This window comes from Pseudopodoces humilis, chromosome 14, assembly GCF_049639895.1.
Source record: "Pseudopodoces humilis isolate 2021_Gansu_Grassland_sample_001 chromosome 14, ASM4963989v1, whole genome shotgun sequence".
NCBI classification, from domain to species: Eukaryota; Metazoa; Chordata; class Aves; order Passeriformes; family Paridae; genus Pseudopodoces; species Pseudopodoces humilis.
In genome coordinates this window covers 8,162,277-8,182,824 of record NC_142213.1, presented here as the reverse complement: position 1 = coordinate 8,182,824, position 20,548 = coordinate 8,162,277, and the positions used below count along the sequence as shown (strand labels likewise).

The window sequence follows — 20,548 nt, the reverse complement described above, 5'->3', positions numbered from 1 at the left end:
GTAAGTAAGTAAGTAAATAAATAAATAAATAAATAAAGGCAAGGCTTGGGCTCGAATACCTGACAGCCCCTTACTCAGATTTCTGGCAGTGCTTGGAGAAGCTTAAGCCCAACAAGCGCCTGGGACCGCGGAAAACGCTCCCAACAGCTTCTCCCAAGCCCCCCAGCCAGGACGTGCGGGGGGCGCTCGGGGAGAGCAGCACAAGCCGCGGGCTGAACTCTCGGGGCACTCGGCTCTAACGCTGCCCCACCGCCCCGGCCAGGCAGGAAGGGAAGCGGCTGCGGAGACGGCCCGGAGCGGGCAGGGGAAACCCAGACGAGCCCCCTCTTTATTCTGCGAGCAATTTCCAAACAACAATAACGAAACACCCCCCGGACCCGCCCGCCTCCCCCCGGCCGCGGGGAGGCGCCGGCAGAGGCCGAGCCCGATGCCAGCCCCGCAGGCCGCGGGCCCGCAGGCCCCGCCGCCGCCCCGGGCTCACCCAGACGCAGAGGCTGTCGGAGAGCAGGTAGTAGGCGACGTCCAGGGCCCGTGGGCCGGCGCAGCGCTGAGGCTCGGCCGGCTTGGTGCCCGCCGCCCCGCCGGGCGCCTGGCTGAGGGCGCGGTAGGCGCTGAGGCCGGCGCCCAGCAGCGCCAGGGCGCTGAGCGCCGTGTAGGTGCGGAGGCTGGGCCAGGGGAAGCGCTCCAGGAACAGCAGCGGCATCGCGGAGCTTTCGCCACCGCCCGGCCCCGGCCCGCCGCGCGCCCCCTGCTCAACGCCCGCCCCGCCGCCCCTCCCCGGGGCCGGGCGAGCCGCCCCCGCTGGAGAAAGGAAAGAGACCGGGCCCGAACACCCGCCCCGGCTCCGGGCGCCGCGTCCGCCCGTCACCCCGCGCGCTGAGTCACGGCCGGGGCGGGGCTTCCACCGGGCCGGCCCTGCCCCGCACCCCCCGCGCCCGGGACAGCGGCCGCACCGCCGGAGCCGCGCGTGGGGGAATTCGAGAGGCCTTCAGGAGCCCCCAGACGTACAGGCAGGGTGCCAGAGGAGAGTGCGCAGACTGCAGGAGCAGCGCCCTTCCACAGGCAGCCTGGAACAAGAATTAGTCTCACTAACTACCGTGTAGTAAAGTGAGAGGTGCTCTTAGGTGCCAGGGCTCAAAAGCTGCACTATGCTACTTGTTCTTGCAGCATCTGACTTCCAAACTTCCACCTGTCCTTCCTTACTTCCACGGGCAAAAAGGGTTCTGTTTTCCATTCCACTGCTAGCTTTATTTCCCCCAGCTGGCAGCTAAGAAACTATACATTCTACTCACCATCTGTCTGGGCCTTCCGTCCATAGGACCAAAGGGAACAGCCCTTGCACTACCTTTCCCAGCATTTTGCAGTACATTTGCCACCCTGCACAGCTTCAATTTGACCAAAGCACCAATCTGTCAGGGTTGTTCTGTACATTGCTTACCAGTGCAGATGGCAGCAGAGCCAAGCACTTTGGCAAGAGTCAGTTCTCTTGGCAGCAGGCACTCTCCAACCCTGCCTTCATAAAAGAGGACAGTGCTCAAGCAACAGTGCATCTTCTGATCAGCAGCAGAACTTGGAAACAAATATTTTAAAGACTCATTGAGCAAAATTATGGAAGAGTAAAAGCATTGGGAAGTGTCGCATCCAACTGGACTTTATGTTTAGCCAAGCATGTAAAAACCCTGGAATTAGAAAGATTGATATTTACTGCCTACAGGAGACAGAAATGTTGAGAAAAAGCAAAAGTGTGGGTACCCCTTGCAGGATGAGACAGCAAAGGACAGCATAACATGGAACCACTTGCATGTGGCTTTGGCTAAGTGTTTCAGCATGACCCCAATTCTCTCCCAGAGCCAAGGAAAAATATAGAAAATTAACTTCACTTTCCCTATTTTAACTGTATCTCAGATCAGTCCAACAGAATTTTTGGGGTTGTTTCTGTCTTAAGGGGCACTGAAGGAACAGATGCATCCCTCCAAGCTCTGTACAAACAAATCAGTTCTGATAAAAAAAGTAAAGGCTACACTTGCCTCTAAGTACTCATTCTCCCTCAAAAAAGCAGTTCTGGTCTCCAAGTCAATTAAGACTCACAACAATATTTAACCCACTTATGCTATTTCATTTCTCCCTGATCCTAGGGATATTTCTTGCTCAGGGATAGAGATCACAGCATCTAAATGGGCCCTGAATGGCTTAGTTCCTCCTCATTCCAAGATCATCTGTATTCCTAAAGAAAAGTAATAAAGTTTAAAATATGCACCTAAAAGAAAGAGACAATAAGGAAAAATAAAACAACTAATAAACAGAAGGAAAAAAAAACTTAAAAAAACTTTTTAAAAAATCACCAAAAAGCAAAAACCAACAATGAAAACCAAACCAAAGCCAAGACAAACAGAATCTTAACCATATTGTTTAATGTTGTACAAAACAAAAAATTGGTATTACAATGAAAAGGGATTAGAACACTGGTAGCCCATTGCCATCTCTCTAGCTAAACAGTTGAGATTCACTTCTCTGTTCATACCATAGAATGTTTAGTGGCCTTCAGGAACAGAATGACTTTAAAAAATCCTTGTGTCACTTATTTGTTTCTCTACAGTTCAAAGCTGTGCTCACAGAGACGGCTTCTTCTAGTGGAGTCTTCAGGTATATAGGAATTCAGTTGTAAATAAAGTTGAACCTAAAATTAAAAGGATTACACCAAGTGAGGAATTTTCATTCTTTTTTTTAAGGGCATTTTTGAATAAATAAGCAAATGTTTCTGCTCTGGATAAGCCTTCACCTAACAGGACAAAAGTGCATTTTTTAATAACATAGCTTTACAGTATAGCAGGGAGCATCATTTTTAACAGCCAATCCTACACTAGCATCACACAACTGTCTCTTATGGTTGCAGAAGAACTAATTACTAACATTTCATCTCCTAAAACATGTTCATAGATACATACATCACAGCGTGTTACATTCCTCCATCAGCAACTCTTTTGCAGCATTTCTACTGCCAGGCTAACCTTACATGTTCCGAGGGGAACATACAGACATACTGAAGAGAGAATTTTTCCCAACTAAGTTTCATAAATAACTGTGGAAGCAAACATCCATCTCAGCTTCCAGATGCCCAGCCTTTGGATGTGCCTGTTGCACCACTACCCAACCTGCATAACAGACAGTGTTTTGCTGGTACTCAAGAGGAAGTACCTGCTGTCTTTAGAGGAAGGCAAGCCAAAATTTGGGCTAGAGAGAAAAATACTCAGCAGGAAACAAGAATATTGTGGGTAACACCAGTGCTAACATTCTGCTAACATACGTTCTTCATCACAGTAGGTGCATGACAGAACTATATCCCTGAGGAAGAGCTGGCAGGCTGTGGGACTCCTGGCATGCCTGAACATTCTCTCAAGTAAGAGACCAGTGAGACAGACTAGTTGGCTCTGGAGAGACAAGCCACAAGCCATTTTCAGGTAAGAAAGTCAAAGCATGTATACATTGCAAGAGAAAGGAAAAGAATACAGCTATCCCTACAGATATTTGTTTGATAAAGATGCTACACTTCATTAACTCTATTAGAGTGAAAAAAACCCACTACATTTAACCAGCACAAAGCTGTGATAACATGCACACTTAACTCAGTGCTTCAAACTCACATCCTGATTTTAACTCTCCAGCTATCCACAGTAGCTACAAGAAGCTGTTCCTTAGTCTGTGCACTGCCTTATCCTCACTGTCTTCCATGTCTTCCTTAGCTGCAACTGCTAGGTAGGACTTTGGTGCTAGCCAGTTGTGATCAGTGCCTCAGAAGTGTCCATCACAGCTCATCTGAAGCAGAATCTTTGGGATTGATGCCACCTTTTAAAGTTGGTTTCTCTAGCACCTTGCCTTGCACTGGTGTCCCACAGCAAATGTGTTCCCAAGAACCACTATACAAATACGACATACCTGCTCAGAAGTTGAGGAAGGCTGGAAATAATGGGTCCATATCCTGGTGCATTGTCATAGAGCTCAAACAATGGTGCAGCAACCAGCTTGTAATTTTTGGGGACTGCAAACAAAGCTAAAACCAAATACAAGTTGATGAATCAGAAAAACCAGCACACATGCAGCCAACATACCATCATGCCATGTAGACCTCAAAACAAGTTCACTACATGGAGCACTCAAGCAGGTTTATTCCTTTTCTAGGTAAATGTAGGATTCACGTGCTGTACACCAACTGATGCAGGAACAGGAATGAAAATTTACTAGGTACTCATGTTCAAAGGATCATCTACCTTCAAAACAAATACCAGTATTTGACTTTTTTAGTGATCAACTACAAACATACAATCAACTGCAAGCATACAATCACAACTTGGTTTTCCTTGAGTGAAATCTAAGCATTTAAACATTGTTACAAATACAACACTTTGATGCAAAAAAAACCACTTACCCTTTTCTTGAAGCTGGACCAAAAAAAGCTTTTTGTGTTCTTTTGGCTTTGTAATATGAGCTGGGATATATGGATACTAGAATAAAAATGGTAAAATACAGTTGTACAGAGCTCTGAAAATATTGCATAATCTTAAGTGCTACTTTATAAATTATCAATCCCTGTACAAGCTTTCAATGTGTCACATATTGTTCTTTCATGGCATCAAATAAAGAAAACCATTTTCATAAGAAAGCACTTAAGAAAGGAATGCTGTTGCTGTCACAACTATTGACAGGCTCTAAAGTGCCATCAATACTTCACGAGCAGTTAAAACAACCCAATAAAACAGAAATGCATAAAAGCAAACTAAGCAATGATTTTTGTAATATTAAAGCCCTTAGAAATAAGGTAGTGAGACTAATTTATTCACAGAGCATCTGTTTCATAAGCAGCAGTGCAAGAGTCTCCACTGTGGCTGCAAAAGGAATTGAAATGGTGCATCTGTCTCAGCATAGACCTGGAAGCCAGTACATCCAGTGGTCTCTCATCCACCAGGACAGGTGTGAGAAGGGAGATGAGTTTCCATTAAAAAAAAACACTGTTGTTTCTCTTCAGTCATAGAAAGGAGATGAAACAGATAAAACCCAGAAAAACTAATTGCTCAGGCAGCAGGTACTCAAGAAGCCCACCTGGATCTGGAAGGCTGAAGGCTTTTAGAAGTACAAACAGAAATTTAACCAAAGAAGATGGAAGCCCACAAGGGTACTTACCTGTGGAGGTTCGAAGTTTGGTCTCCACCAGTTGCCAATGCAGTCATCAATCACCCAGTCTTGCTGAACACCATCCTGACGACCCAGTATCTACCAAAAATCCAGTACTAATCAGACCTCAAACTACCTCAAGGAAATTGTTTCAGTAAACACATACTGGAAGCACAAAGACTTGCTGTAATATATGGCTGATGCAGTTCGTAACTGCTCTGAGACAGCTTTCAACAGAACTGTATACTATTTTTGTATAAAGTAAGATTTTTTTTTTTTAGTAAAAGCCTCACCTGGTAGGACAAGGGCACTCTAGAAAGCTTTTCAAAATCTATGCTGTACTCAGTTGGACTGAGTCCTATCAGACCAATGGGAAGAATGAAATACATTTTTACATTATCTAACAGAATTAATTCAGTTGGAGAAAATGGTACATTGGGAGGACTATCTCAAAGGCAAGTCCCCATCAGTTGTCCTCCACAACATAGTTTATTTCTCATCTCTACACTCACTTGCCTGATGCCAGTCAGAAAGCAAAGCTGCAAATGAACACAGGACTTGAGCAGCGGGAAGGAGTCAGCCACACTCATGATGCAGATAAATGAAAACTTGACTGCTTTATTTGTTAACTACCTGAGAACATCACAAAAGCAACAAAATAACAAGACTGGTAAGAAGACTACTCTAATGCTTCAGCTTATTCTGGTAATTCTAAAATAATGCAACATTCTGCCATAGCAACATAATGAAAGAAAACAGACCTCTGTCATTAGGCGCTTGAGCCCTTCTACCTCATCTTCTCCTGGATTCAGTTCACCACCAGGTCTGTTAAAATAATCAATGGTGAAAACCAAAGTTATTTTATTGCATTTACCAATCTTCACAGGTAAATTCCAGTGTGCTTCCAGGCAGAGAGTTACAAATTCACTTATGGCTCTTCAATCAGAAGTTCCAAATCTAGCTTTGCTGAATTTGAAAGCAGCAGGACAGCTTTCACCCAAACTAAAACAGCTACGACCCTAAAAAAAAAACCATTGCATAAAATACTTTCAGCTCAGCAGGACAAAGCATAACAATACACATGATAATAAATGGGACCCTTATAGGGTAAACTTTTAACAGTAATAACCAGAAGCTGAAGGGCCGTAAATACTGCCTGTATTTGTTCTTATCACTAAAGCAGCACTCACTGAAGCACACAGAAATCAGAAAATAAAACTCATGCGGGAAAATGATGCAGGATTACTCATTTTCATCATTACAGCATTTTACAGATCATTACAGTCTTGCCTAGTTTGTCTGCAACAACCCTTCAAATCAAGATACCAAAACCAAATCTAGATGTAAAATTAGACTTAACACACAAACAAAATTGAGAACAATATAAAATGTTAAAACAGAAGAACAAGACGACAAGCATGAGACAAGTCAAGGCCACCTAGTTTAAAAAAGAAAATCACCACCATCACTACAACCATATTGAAACACTAAATCTTCACTCCCGCTGTGATAACTATGAGATGAACTGAAACAATTTTCTCAAATTTAGATGCCTACCTTTCTTGCTATCCAGCTCAGCCATTAGTTTGTAAACAGATGTCATTCTGCATTTACAGAGGGTTAGTCCTGACCTTCACTTGCCCATTTTTACAAGCACAGCGTAAGCTACTGAAGCTTAACAGCTTTCACAATGCAAGTACAACAAACCAATTGCTGATAATGAGTTTTAAACAATATTTTATTGTAGTGATGCACTGTAACTAATATTCCCAGCCAGTTCCAAACTAAATCATCCCCCTCACGAGCAAATACACTTTAGATTAAAGCCCCACAATTCAAAAAATACTTTCCAGACTAAGTCTTTACAAGCAATGAATCCCATTGAGCAGTTGGCCACAGTTTAACCTCTAGCCCACACGTTTAGCGACAATAAACTGAAGTTACACTTAAGAAACAGACACTTACAGCTTGAAAAAAGTTGTACCCAGCTGCAGTAACAGCACATGGGGCAGCCTGTGCTCATGCACAATCAGAACTCCTTCCACTGTCCGCCTCATGCCAATCTTGTCAAACTCTTCCCTCATGCGCTGAAACCGAGCTGCCACAGAACTGTCCTTCTCATACAGAGGCTCCTTTGTGCCAAAGGTGTAATTTGTCAGAGGATACCTATAAGGAGGAGAAAAAATGTTACTACTGCATAAGAAGAAATCTAACTTTAAATCATCATGACACAGCATCCAGCCTGAGGCAAACCCTTCACTGCTTGATGGGTAAGTCATAGTGCAGGACTAAAATATTTTTTGGTGGCTTATGAGGTCCCTGTCCCAGGGAGATCTGCACTATGGAACACACAAGCACAGATAGTCCTGATGAGCTGCACTCTAACCTGGTGCAGGCTCAAAAGAAGGAAAAGAAGCACAGAACCAACTGTCATTCAACGGTCACCCTCTTTGATCTCCACACTGCAGGGAAAAGGCAGCTGAAGCTCTGAAAGGAGCTAGAAAAGAGACTGGAGGAAAAGCTCTGCTGGGAAGGAAGGAAGCTGCACAGGACTGCAGCTTTTTTGCTGCAGATGTAATGAGAACCTGAGAATTAACTGTTAGAAGTGGTTTTGTTTTGAAGTGGGAAATCAGACGTGGATCACAGAAGAGGAGAAATGCTGAGTTTCTGAGTACGGGGTTGGGTGCCTGGGGAAAGATCAAGAGTGTGAGCAGGTCCCTCTGTTGGGCTGGTGCTGGGGTCCTGCACCAGCAGGATAGTGATAAGGCAGTGGAAACTCAGCAATTTCTCCAGGTAAGAGAAACTGAAAACAGCAAAGAAAGGTTAGGCAAGAAATGGGTCATTCCAAGGCAGCATAGAGGGCAACAGGGGAGTGTTATTATACAATTAAATCCATATAATAGAGAGGTCTGATGGCAGGAGACCTGGAGAAAACACAGAATCGTCCAGCTAAATCCAAAGGGAGAAGAAAATGGTTCTGGGCAGAGCACTGATGAGTTATCACCATCACTACTGACTTGTAGCACACAACTGAATTATCAGAATGAATGACTGATCTTACGTTTTCCTTGAGAAGCCTCTTGGCATGGACTCTTTCCCCAAACATGTCAAACTTTAGTAGCATACACTGGTCCCCCCTCCTCCTCCAATTTTACTCATGTTTTACAGTGGTTAAAATAACAAGTCAGTTGCCATTGTCATTGTCTACATGAGCCTTTTCTCATGTAGACAAGTATGCCAAAACAACCAGTTTCCAAACCACAGATTCGTTTACTAACAAGCTCTCTCATTTCCATTTACAGTTTAAAACCATCTACATTTAGTTTTCCATTCATTTCTGTTTTTAGATACACAAATGGCTTTAATAATAACCTTTTACACTAACCCATACTATACTGATGTGGCTGCATTAGTCTGTACATCAAAACCCTCAGCCTCAACTTTAAAAAATGCTGCTTGATAAAACCGCTTCATGAGTCTTAGCTTCGGAAACCTGACAGAACTATTCCAATTTCTGAAGTTCGTACTTGAACTTTCACATAACTGTGAATAAACTCAGCTACACTAAAAAATGACAAAAGTGTCAGTGATTAATAGCTAAAATTTAATATTGACTGTTGTAGCTAACATTTGCTGGTTATTGCAACTTGACAGATGCACATAGCAAAGAACACATCCCAAATCCAGAAGAAGCAAAATATATGGCTTCTCATATAAAATATATGAACATTCATTAGTAAGTAGCTTGTATCTATGATGATTTTCTGTGGTAGCAAGCACTCTGAATTTAAACTCCAACACCTGTACCAGACAATCCACAAACACCAGGCACATCCAGCCACATCCTACTGACTGCCCAGGGTCAGCTCAAATCCCAGAGAGGCCAAGAAAAAACTGTGCCTCTCTGCCGCCTTTCTGGATGCCTACGAGAGCGCAAAAACGTTTGTGATGCTCAACACACCTAAACCTTTCCTGTGTTACTTGGGATTCACACCTCCCGAGCCAGACGCTGTTTCTAAGCACTAAAATGTTTACACCAAATACTTCACGCTTCCCCGAAGGCCGGCAAACCCTCGGTACCCTCAGCGCGGCTCAGCAGCCCCTGTGAGGGGGGCTCGCCCCCATCGGCACACGGGCTCTGCCGCCACTGGGCCCCAGCCCTCCGAATGGCCGGGACCCACCGGACCTCGCACGGCCGGCACTGAGGGAAAACCCCGCTGAGCCTGCTAAGGGAGCGGGGACGAGCTCGTCAGCGGGGGGGGACGGGAGGGGGCAGAGTCAGGCAGGCCCGAGGCGGCGCTCACAGGTTGATGGTCCTTTCCAGCGTGAGCGGCTTCGTCTGCTGGATGTACTTGTTCCCGAACTGGTTCACCCCGCGGGGCCAGCCGGTCTGCGAGCGGTTGGGCGGCACCACGGACATGGCGAGTAGCGGCGAGAACAGGCGGCGGGAGCGATCGATCAGTTCTGGGCGCCTGGAGCGGCGTCCGCCATTAACGCCCGCCCAGCCCACAGCGCCGCGCGCCGCCTGCCGGGACCCACCTCGCTCCGCCCACGCCTCTCCTCTCTCATTGGCCAAGGGCTTCCCATCCCGCCCCCGCGCTATCCGATTGGACACTGCGGACGAAGCGCGGGGGCCGCAGGGAGTTGTAGTCCGGCCGGCCGGCAGCATGGCCACCAAGCGTCACGGAGCGGTAGCGCTGGCGGCGGAGAAGCGCGGCAGGCGCGAGACGCGCGCAGAGCTCTGCGCGGCCCTCGGGGACGCGGCGCTGCGGGAGCGCGCGGGGGCGGCCTGGGCCCGCGGGGAGCGGCTTCGGCACGGTACGGCCCGGCCGGGCCCGCGGGGAGCGGCTTCGGCACGGTATGGTGTGGCCCGGGTGCTCACCCCTCACCGATGGCCCTTCCCTTGCAGAAGCGGTGGTGCTGGAACCGTCACCGTTCCGGCACGGTGTCATTCCCGGTTTTCTGGCGGACCCGACGTTCGCGGAGGCGTTGCGGGATGAGCTGCTGGGCCTCGACTTCCGCGGGCGGCGCAATGACCTGCTCTCGCTGCGGCAGGTGGGCCCAGGGCCGAGCTGAGCCGGGCCGAGCTGGGCCGAGCCGAGCCACCCTAACCCCCGTCCCTTCTTCTCTTCCATGGGCCGCCGCAGTCCGAGGAGCTGGGGGCAAGCCCGGAGCCCCATGTCGCCGCCCTGAGGTAAAGCATGGGCTCGGGGCTTTGCTGTCTCTGGGTGGGGAAGAGCTGTGGTGGCTCCTCAGGGGAGGTGACTGCGGGGTGAGCCCGCGGCGTGTCCGCTTTCTACCCCCGTATTCGGGCCAAAAACCGGCCCTGGAGCGCTGAATCTGTTCTGTGCTTGTCATAGGCACTGAAGTGTTCAGCTTTCATCCATACTCAGCTCTCCTCCATCTGTTACCTCTGAAACGCTTCCCGGTGCACCTTCCGACTGGTTGCATGCTTGCTGCTGGTTATTGCCAGCAGTGCTGTGAGCGCTGGGCTGTATTCCTGTGTGGTTCTACAGGAACACACTGTCACTCACAGCAACAGCACCTGTAACTGTTTAAATAGTTGGCAGGGAGACAGTACATTAGTTTAGTCTATGATGATATATTTTATAACAGAGGAGGATACTTACTGTGTGCTTATCTTTTCAGGCATGCTCTGTGTGAGGAATTCCAAGCATGGCTTTCTGCTGTGACCCAGATAGCACTGGAGCCAACTATTGACATATCCTGTGCTAAATATGAATATACTGGTCAGTCTATAAGTGATCCTTTCCCTAAAGCTTCTGTGCATGTGTAGGAAACAAAATATCTTTAGGATACCTAATTTTATTCTAGTTCCAGAGGGTCCCAGAGGCTGTCAGCAGCAAAACAGTGTCTGAAAATGAAGTACAAATGATGAAAAAACTCTTGCTGGTGTATAACTGCCTGTACCTTCGGAGCGACCCGATCTGTCAATTGCAGTGTAGTCCAACAGAAGTGAATCTTGCAGATCTCAGGCTGGTGATGCTGATGAGTGAAAATGCAGTTCTTGGGAAGCATGTTTTTTCTTGTCATATCCTTGTGGGGACAAAGCTGGGAAGCAGTTGTTAGAATGAATCATGCATATACTGGAAAGATGCTACAGCAGCAAAACATGTGTAATTGCAGATGTCTTGCTGTGCCACGATGATGAGCTGGAAGGTCGGAGCATCGCTTTCATCCTGTACCTCGTCCCACCCTGGGAGAAAAGTGATGGGGGAACATTGGATCTGTACAGCACAGACGGTAAAAGCTCCAAGCTCAGCCTCAGATGGATGAAAAAGATGAAGCTTATGTGCCCCTTACAGCAGCTCTCACCTCAAACAGTAGAAGGGAGATAAAGAGTTTCTCCTTTGTTCAGAGAAGCTGATGTATAAGTAAAATGTGCCCTGTAGGGATGAGCTGTAGCAGGCTTTGCAGACACTGCTAACAGGCAACAGCAGTCAAACTTTTGGAAGGGTCAAGAGTAGAGGCGAGATGGCAGCAATGCCAGTAAATGTGCTTGGAACTCCAGACTGATGACAGTAACTTCCCTTTCTAGCAGCAGAGCCACAGAATGGTTTGGATTGGAAGGGGTCTTAAAGCTTATCTTGTTCCAGCCTGTCTGCTGTAGGCAGGGACACCATCTACTAGATCAGGTTGCTGCAAGCCCCACTGAGCATTTCTAGGATGGGGCATCCACAGTTTCGCTGGGAAATCTGTGCCAGTGCCTCACTGTTCATAGTAAAGAATTCCTTTCAAATAGCAAATCTAAACCCACCTTTTCTTTGAAGCCATTCCCTCTTGTTCTGTTATTCCATGTCCTTGTCTGTCCCAAGTACTTCTACAACATTATTGGTAGCTCCTTTTGGCACTGGAAGAGGCTTTAGGTTGCCCCAGAACCTTCTCTTCTGCACGCTGAACAGCCCCAAGTCTCTCTTCCTGTCTCCATGCAGAGGTGCACTGATTCCTCACCAAGCTGTTGCTCTGAGCTCCATCCCTTACACCCAGGTGTCCCACCAGTCACCTGTCATGAAGTCAGAGAGAAGTCCCAGTTCATATCTTAACCAGGATATGTTTTCTTCCTCAGAACACTTTCAGCCACAGCAAATCACCAAGTCATTAGTGCCTTCATGGAACACACTGGTTTTCTTTGAAGTGTCTCCAGTCTCTTTCCATCAGGCAAGGAGCTGTCTCTTGTTAATTTTTTAATCCTCATTGTTGTGGTTATTCATTCTGTGTGTTATTACAATCCTGATGGGGAGGGAGAAGAACTGTAGGTAGAGTGGGTACTCATGCTAAGTTCTGTGTTCTGAAGAGAGGACTTCAAGGACTTTAAGGAGGACAAGAACCAACAAAGCAAACTTGAAACTATCAGTCTAGCTGCATCATCCTGGGAAAGAAAAATTTCCATTTCTATTTTGTGTTACTATCCTGGCAAGCCACTGCTATGAATTTGGCTCTCACTTTTTTCTGTTTGTTGGCTTGTTTTGAACTAGCTCACATTTTTGGTGTGGTGGTCATGACTTTGCTCCAGAGGAGCTCCTCAAGCCATCCATCACCTAGCCAACAGTGCAAGGGCACTGTGCAGATCTGGCTGTTACCCCCTTAGTGACACAGACATGGTGCAGTGCCCTGCAGCAGAAATGCTGATACAGTTAAGGAGTACTCTGTGACACTTTCCAGGAAAATGCCTGTGAACGAGATGAATAATTTGGGGATCTGTATGACACAAACACCTGACAGAAATCTGACACTCCTGTGTACTTGAGTTACCAGGGACTGTATCAAACAGGGCCAGAGAGCAGAAGGCTGGAGAGGAAAATGATCAGTGATATAGGTTGGGCATGTCCTGACCTAGGCCACTTGGGGGCTATTTTTGTGTAATTTATGTTCTACAGTTGTTACTTAACAGCAGCCTCTACTTGGTCACTGCCCTGATTGTTTTCAGGTAGTGACTTAATTTTGTCTTAAAAATCTATGACTCAAAGTTCTCAGAGGGTGAGAGAGAATGGATTCTCTGCGAGCTTGGAGTAAAAGCTTAGACTGGAATTCTATAAATTTGCAATGGACTTCAAGTCCATTTGCAATGGAGCCAAGTCCATCTCCTGTTACGAGTTTGCATGGTACCCAGTCCTGTCTAACCAGTGATGTGCTGCCCAATGCTGTTGCAGGTGTCAGAAGTTCTGTCGCAGAAGTGCCGCCTGTCAGTGAGCGGTTGGTTCCACGGCCCATCTGTGGCCAGACCTCCACGGCACATTGAAGCCCCCTTGGCCAGGAGCCCACACATCCCCTATGATGTGAGTAACAAGCCTGCATCTGCATTTCTGTCTCTGTCCTGTTCCTGTAATACCTGTTAGGGAATGCATCAATGTACTGGGGATGTTTTAATCTTTATTCCATTCTCCTTTTCATTTCCTGTCCATATTTGCACTCAGTTTCTCTCTTATGCATCTTTGTATGTTTTGTATACCTACAGTAATTCAGAGAATGTGGTGAATACCTGTGGTGCAATGAAATAAGGCAATGGAGCGTGTTTGTGTGTAGAACTCTGTGTGGCCAGCTCAGTAGAGGGAATTGGAGAATCTCCTTCACTTTTGAAAATTCAATGTTCTAATCAATTTCTCTTCCAGCATGAAATATTGTATGAGTGGATCAATGTCATTTATTTGGACATGGATTCCCAAGCTCAAATCCAGGAGGAATTTGAGGAGCGATCAGAAATTCTCCTGAAAGACTTTCTTAAGGTGAGCCTGGTGGTTTGATTTGATGTGATCTGCCAGAACCTGGTCAGAGGGCTGGCAGGTACCACATGGCATGAAGACTGGGAAAGGGCTTGCGTTCACATGACAAAACACCTTCTAAGTTTCACACCTGAAGGGGAATGGACCAGGTGACCTCCAGAGGCCCTTTCCAACCTCAGCCACTCAGATTCTGTGGAATGATCCCTCTGACTGCCTGTACATTGCTGTATGGGGACTCAGCAAAAATAAAATACTTGTCTTCAGCCTTCTTTTCCTGGGAGCTAAATGCTAACATTTCTGCATCTCTTTCTCCTAGAAAGAGAAATACCAACTACTATGTGAAGCATTGGAGAACAAAGAGATCCAGTGGAGTAGTCAGGGGCCAGCCAATAAAAGGTGGGGAATGACAACGTGCTGCACCTGGTCATCAGGCTGAGCAGCAGCTGCCATGAGGCTGCACTGGTCAATGCTGTCCCTCTGGACATGGTTCTTGTTGGCTCTCCTGCAAGGAGACACATCTCCTGTCTTTCAGACTCTATGAGGCAGCAGAGGAAGACAGCCTCCCTGATACCCTGAAGAAATTTCTGCAGCTGCTGCGCTCTGAGGCCTTATTTTTACTGCTTTCCAACTTCACTGGCCTAAAACTGCACTTCCTGGCTCCCTCTGACGAGGATGAAGATGCTGAGGAGGGACAAGCAGCAGACACCACTGCGCACAGCAGTCCCAAACCTGGGCAGGAAGAGACTGAACGACCAACTAATGGCAATCCCCATCAGCCACACCAGCCTGAGAACATCCCTGAAGCACAGGACAGTGAGACACAGGGTGGTGAGTAGAGCAGCAGTAGCGTGAAGGGATTCAAACAAGATTCCCAGTGATTTTCCTGGAACTAGTGTTTCACCTTGTACTGCAACCAGCACAAGGCACGAGCACAAACATGGGACTATAAAGCATGTTAGATTATCTGAAATCAGTGACCATTGCCAAAGAATTTGGAGTAAATCAATGACTAATTTGAAAATACCATTTTAAACATACCTAGGTCTTAAAGGTGGGACTTTTGGGGGATGGGGGGCTGTTAATCTTTTGTCAATAGTTATGTGGTTTCTACATCCACACACCCCTGCTTCATATAAAGCATAATCTTGTATGAGATAATAAATCCAAAAGAGAAAGGTGAGCAGGTCAGAAGTAAAATAATTTTAGAATTAGAAAACTGATACCTAAAACTAGGCAAAAAGGATTCAACCTTTCAGAAGACAGCCTAAACAACCGTTTAGTTGTCAGCAGTGACAACTATCAAAGATTAGATTAATTTTGGATTTTGATTGCTGATGTTTATTTAAAACAGTGGCTCTGAAGTTTAAGAGTAAAATTTTTGAAAATGCTCATCCTGCTCTATGTTCTGCAAGTTAGTGGGCGCTGGAATAAAAGGCAATAAAAAAACAAGTCCTACTGAAAAAAGACTACTAGAGCACTTACCAGGAACAAAGGCTGTATGGAGCAAATCTTGGTCCCCCTCCTACACGTTGTTCCAAGTACCTAACCTAGAGTCACCTCTAGGAAAGATACTGACATGTGATCTGTGGTTTTACCCTTTTTTCACTGGGGCCAGCAGACAATTTCACAGTGCTGTGAGATCACTGACCTCCTCACATGCTTTGAGCTCAGCTGATGTGGCTTCATGGCTCTCCCTGGGTGTTTGTGCCCTCTCCTAGGCTCGGGCACTCCTGTGTGTGCAGGGGAGCTGCGACACTGGACCCATGGGCACTACACTCTTGTCCACGACTCTCAAGCCACAGAATTTGCTCTTGACCTGCTCTTCTTCTGTGGCTGTGAAGGTAGGTGGATGAGAGAGAGATGTCAGACTCTCCTTTTACAAGGTTTGCATAAAGGAATGACTTCTGAGTTCTCAGAAGTCTCCGCGCTAAAACATTCAAAATTTCCCTGCTTTTTCCTACATAAAAGGTGTCTGTAGACTTTGTTCTAGTCCTCGCTTAGGCATAAACCCTGGTTTCAGTAGTCCTCATTGTGTTTGGGATTATGGCCTTGGAATCATCTCTGGCTTTTCCCGCATTTGCCAGGAGGTGGCGCTTGGACAGAGGGAAAGGCTGCGTCTCCCAGACCTTTCCTAAGCAATGGCTCACGATGGCCACAATACCAACCAGGAGAGTGCCGCCCTTTCCTCATCAGAATTATCACTACACCGCCAATTCACAAAGCCCAGGGAAGGTTTTCAAAAGTTACTTTAGGCATGTCTAGGCATTTTGGGTTGATTGCTAGTTAGATAGTGTTAAAAAAAATCTAAACACAAGCATCTTAGACTAGATGAGGCCAGAATGTACAGCTGAAACCATCTGGCACATGCTGATGATTATACTGAAATCTTTTAGCATAGCTGCTAGGGTAGAACTGTTCTACAGGTGAGGAACAGTGCACCAAACAATTTTATATAGATAATCTACCATAAAAGGCAAATCCAGTATATTTGCTTCAAGTTGTTTCTGAACAGAAGAAAACAAATAGACTTGCAGGAAGTAAATACTTACCTTGTATCCAGTAGGTTTGGGGAATGGGGTGAAAAAATGGCATCTCCTGGAAGGCTGCATGGAGCCTGGACAGCACTGAGGTTTCTAAGAATCTTTCTTTTCTATTTTAAGACTGGGATCCTGAATATGGTGGCTTTACTTCCTACATTGCTAAAGGTGAAGATGAAGAGGTAAGGACCTCAATTGCTAGTTGCAAATCAGATAAAACTGTTTAGGGTGGAGAGACATGATTACACTTTGCATAACATAATGCAGAGGGTGCTCAGTAGCACAGTGGAGCCTTCTTGGCCCAGTCACTGCTCATGGGTGACGCTCTGGCCTCAGCTTCAAGAGGCTGCTGTTCACCTAAAGCATGAGACCCGGTCCCTGAGAGTGCCTCATAGCACCTGCACCCAGGGCCATTTGGGAAGCCTGCCTTGAAGGAACACTAGGCTGTAGCAGAGAGAACATTTTTCCAAGGAAGTGCTATTCACTGGGGTCACATTTAGCATTGGTACTGGTGACAGTGCTGAGCAGTCACACTAGTAAGGAGTCCAGAAGCCCTTAATGTATAACAGTGCTTCAGGTAAAGGGTATTAAAATGAAAATAGTGTCACAGTTCATCTTCTAACATCAGACCTTTGTTCTAACTAACTTTTGACACTGTTTCATCTTTTCTTAAGAATTTTACCAGTTATTTTTGTGAAACTGATTTACTTCCTTATCTTTGTGTCTTCTAGCTGTTGACAGTGAATCCAGAGGACAACTGCTTGGCCTTAGTTTATAGAGACAAAGAAACTATGAAGTTTGTGAAATACATCAATCATCGAAGCTTGGCACGCCTGAACAAGCATCCAAACAGAACAGGATTTTGGGATTTTTCCTTCGTCTATTATGAGTGATAGTGCAGTGTGACCACTGTCATAGAGAACAGTGGTGGGTGGTGGGCAGGTTCCTACCTAGATGTTCAGCTCTGACCTAAGCTCAGACAAACTGCTCCTGCAACTCCATCACACTGCAAAATATGTTGGCAGATGTTTTTTTTAACTGCAAAAATGGAAATTCAGTCTTCTCCTGAGTCCATTGTGACATGCTCTCAACTGCTTTTAATGCTCTGTGGGTGAGGTTGTCAAACAGCTGGCAGCTTTCCAGCTTTCTGTCATGGGAGCAGCGCAGTGGCATCTCTGACCCAGCAGGGTGAAAATTGCAACTGTACATTGCCCCAAGCTGCTGACCAATTTTATTAAAAAAAAAAAAGGAAATGTGTCAGTTAAATGTTTCATACACTGGTTGGGCAAGTTTTGTTACAAGATGCCCAAGACATTTGCTGAGGCTTAACTGTGTTGCTGAGACAAAAATAAATGAGCTGACATGGGAAATAGGAGGTTATTCCAGCTGCACAACTCTGTGGAGTTTTGAAGGAAGACAGTGAGGCTGTAAAGGCAGTGGGAAGGACTTGGCACCATAAGAAGGAGCAGAATTTTATTATGCGAACTGCTGTGCAGACAGACCTAGATGCAGCCCTTTTTCCAAAGAATTTACAAGGTGAACAGCCACGAAATCTGTTCCTGCACACTCTCCTTGGGTTGTTCTGAGGCTCCAGCCTCAGAACAGGGGCCAGGGCCTGGAAGCAGGAATGAGGTAACTGACCTTTTACTGCCTTGGTGTCCACAGGTAGAGGTCACCCAACAGCATGGCCTTGTGTCCTAGTTACGTCCTGGGATCTGCTGGGTTTTAACATGGCTTTTGTCACTGGAGATCAGCTCAGATGTTTTGAGGCAGCAACCAGCCAAGCCCTGTGGTAAACACTGTAAGAAAGGCAGTGAGTGTGGCCTGGTTGCAGCACCTCCCTGCACATTTTCAATACTGTGCACCTGCCCAACATTCACTGCAAGCAGGACTGTGCCAGACTCACCTCTGAGGTATCCAGCCCACCAAGAGTGCAGCGTAGCTGTACCAATGCTTCAGGAGATAGAGTGCAGAACACCCTGCTGGAGGCTCAGCCCTGACCTGCAACTGCTTGCCTGAAACTTTTTTTTGGCACTGAGAGACAGGTGTTCTTTCAGTTCATGCAAGCCAGACAGTGCAGGCTGTGGGTTTGTAGTAAGCTGGGGAGTGTGCATGTTTCATCACTCCTGTCCTGTCACCTCTGGGTGGGGAGAGGGTAGCTTTGGATTAAAGTCTGCTCCTTCTCCTGGGCCAGACCTCTTGTTGGAGGCCACCACAGTGGTGTAAGACCACAGCTGGCAGCACAGGAGCAGTAAACTCAAAGCAAGGCTCACTGTTGACATGAGTATTCTGCACCCTTTCCTAAGCAGGTGGGATGTCCTGTGGGCATCTCTGCGTGAAGATACAGGAGCAACACCCTTCAGCTTTGACCCCACTACACAAAGTTCTAAAAAAGGAGTCCCTGAAGCAGTCCCTGCCGTTGCTTCCAAAGGGAATGGTAACTCAGCCCCTGCAGGTGCCAGAGCAAGGGGCCAACACTGCTGTTAGTGCTGTGCAGGACTCTCTAGTTCCAGTGTCAGTTCCATCATCCCAGATGATGAGCAGCTGCTCAGTTCTAGCTACTCCCTCATGCTGTTGGGCAGGAAGGATGGCTGGGAGGTGGTTGCCCCAAGCTGCTGTTGCAAGATCTTGTTCATATTCAGACTCATTTCCCAAAGCCAGCATCTCTGTGCGCTGCCCAAACTCTCTTGCTCAGTTTTAATCTCCCTTTGTCACTTACAAAGACAAGGGGATGAAGCTAGAAACAAATCCTGAAGTGAGGACAGAACTCTCTGAATCATGGTTTCTGAGGTACTTTTCTGCCTTTTGGGGCAGCAGCTCTTCCTGGGAATAAAGCAGTTCTTATTCTGAGCTCTCCCCTAGAACACGACAAGTAATGGAGGTTTCAAAGAAAAAAAAATATTTGGGTCATTTGGAACAAAAGTGACAGACACCATGGCTATTCAGAGCATAGTCTGCTAGGCAAAGTTGGGAGTAAATTCATTAACAAAACAAAGTTACTTCTTTGACTACATTGTAAGTCTAAGAATGTGCCTGGTAAACCTTGGAAGATCCTTCCAGGAGACTGGGAAGAAGTCAGGCTCTTTAGAGCTTGCTGCTTTTTAATAGTAAGTGTTACACTAGAGGGCATACCAGCCTCTGCTTGAGTAAGCCCCTATCTACCTGATCACACAAGGAACCACCCTTCTTCCTCTGGTGACTCAGATGAAGTAATTTAAGAAGCCAAATTTGCAGTTAGCTTTCAAAGGTTTAAAGATGAACATGTCTCTGCTCTCCCACCCTTCCTTGTTAGGTCCTAAAGCCACAGGCAGCCCCAGGCATGACTGGTGCTGCAGGTACAGAGGAAAGACTTCACTCACTAAAATTTCAAATGACAAGAGCTGCTAAACGAAGAGGGGCTTTCATTTATCTAGTGCCAGTAATGGGAGCTTTCTTTGTAGATGCTCTTGCTAGATTCCAATCTGTATCTACAATTAGGTGCAGGTACTTGCAAAATATGTGCATTTTTCATTTGGCAAAGGTAAAAGTTGGTTTCACAGAAAAATAAATTACAAATTTGTTGTCGGAAACTTAGATAGGGGAAATCAGCCTTACCAAAGGTCTGCACAGTGTGTGAAGGACTGACCTCACTGCCAGGAGCAGAACAGAGCTGGGATTGGCAGTGGCTGGTGCATAGTCCTGAGAATCAGACTGACGGGAAAACTGCTTTCTGATCAGAGCCTCTCTTATCATTAAATGGAGTACATAAATGTAAGCAAGCAAGCATTAGGATTTTGAACATAAAGAACAAGAGCTTGAAACAGTGGGAACAGGTACAGCAAGTGGCAGAAAGCCCAGAACTTATGCCAGGAGACTGTTCCATAATCAAGTCTCTGAGCTCACTTGCTTAGAACAGCATGGGTGGCTCACCACCCTTCTACCAAGCAGCTGGATTTGACTTAACAACCAGTTTCTTAAAGGGATTCAAATGAGCTCCTGCTGCAGATTCTAACTGACACAGGTCTGCGCTTTCAGGAGCATAGTTCTCCATACAGAAGAGGTCAAGGCAGTGGCAAGAGGCAAGTTTTGGGGATAAACATTGTGAGAATTACATTCCCCATTCAA

General features: G+C 46.4%; 3 protein-coding genes across 3 annotated transcripts in view; 1 reads left to right on the top strand and 2 right to left on the bottom strand.

Annotated features, from left to right (window-relative positions):
• The window catches only part of AMFR (autocrine motility factor receptor), a 28,052-nt gene extending 27,308 nt beyond the window's left edge, over window positions 1-744 (bottom strand). Inside the window, exon 1 of the mRNA XM_005526320.3 lies at window positions 482-744. Within this exon, the coding sequence (XP_005526377.1) occupies window positions 482-703 (222 nt within the window). The 5' untranslated portion in view covers window positions 704-744. The remainder of the gene's footprint in view (window positions 1-481) is intronic.
• A 1,647-nt stretch (window positions 745-2,391) lies between these two features.
• NUDT21 (nudix hydrolase 21) lies at window positions 2,392-9,701 on the bottom strand. Its single transcript, XM_005526319.2, has 7 exons — window positions 9,471-9,701; window positions 7,132-7,332; window positions 5,928-5,991; window positions 5,176-5,265; window positions 4,424-4,499; window positions 3,934-4,048; window positions 2,392-2,677 (listed from the first exon to the last, which is right to left on the bottom strand). The coding sequence occupies exons 1-7, from the start codon at window positions 9,584-9,586 to the stop codon at window positions 2,656-2,658; spliced, it is 684 nt and encodes a 227-aa protein (XP_005526376.1). The 5' UTR covers window positions 9,587-9,701; the 3' UTR covers window positions 2,392-2,655.
• A 132-nt stretch (window positions 9,702-9,833) lies between these two features.
• On the top strand, window positions 9,834-19,831 carry OGFOD1 (2-oxoglutarate and iron dependent oxygenase domain containing 1). Its single transcript, XM_005526429.2, has 13 exons — window positions 9,834-9,984; window positions 10,076-10,221; window positions 10,314-10,360; window positions 10,816-10,916; window positions 11,314-11,430; window positions 12,254-12,345; window positions 13,338-13,463; window positions 13,797-13,910; window positions 14,224-14,303; window positions 14,440-14,735; window positions 15,626-15,748; window positions 16,568-16,626; window positions 17,176-19,831. Exons 1-13 carry the CDS (start codon window positions 9,834-9,836, stop codon window positions 17,335-17,337), a joined length of 1,614 nt encoding a protein of 537 aa, XP_005526486.2. The 3' UTR covers window positions 17,338-19,831.
• The last annotated feature ends 717 nt before the right edge of the window (window positions 19,832-20,548 follow it).

Coding starts and splice junctions, on each gene's coding strand:
- NUDT21 (XM_005526319.2), bottom strand. CDS start 9,586: ATGTCCGTGGTGCCGCCCAACCGCTCGCAGACCGGCTGGCCCCGCGGG. Junction 4,500..5,175: donor CAAACTTCGAACCTCCACAG/GTAAGTACCCTT, acceptor TTTTTATTCTAG/TATCCATATATCCCAGCTCA. Junction 4,049..4,423: donor GGTCCAGCTTCAAGAAAAGG/GTAAGTGGTTTT, acceptor ATTTGGTTTTAG/CTTTGTTTGCAGTCCCCAAA.
- OGFOD1 (XM_005526429.2), top strand. CDS start 9,834: ATGGCCACCAAGCGTCACGGAGCGGTAGCGCTGGCGGCGGAGAAGCGC. Junction 13,911..14,223: donor TCCTGAAAGACTTTCTTAAG/GTGAGCCTGGTG, acceptor TCTTTCTCCTAG/AAAGAGAAATACCAACTACT. Junction 16,627..17,175: donor CTAAAGGTGAAGATGAAGAG/GTAAGGACCTCA, acceptor TGTGTCTTCTAG/CTGTTGACAGTGAATCCAGA.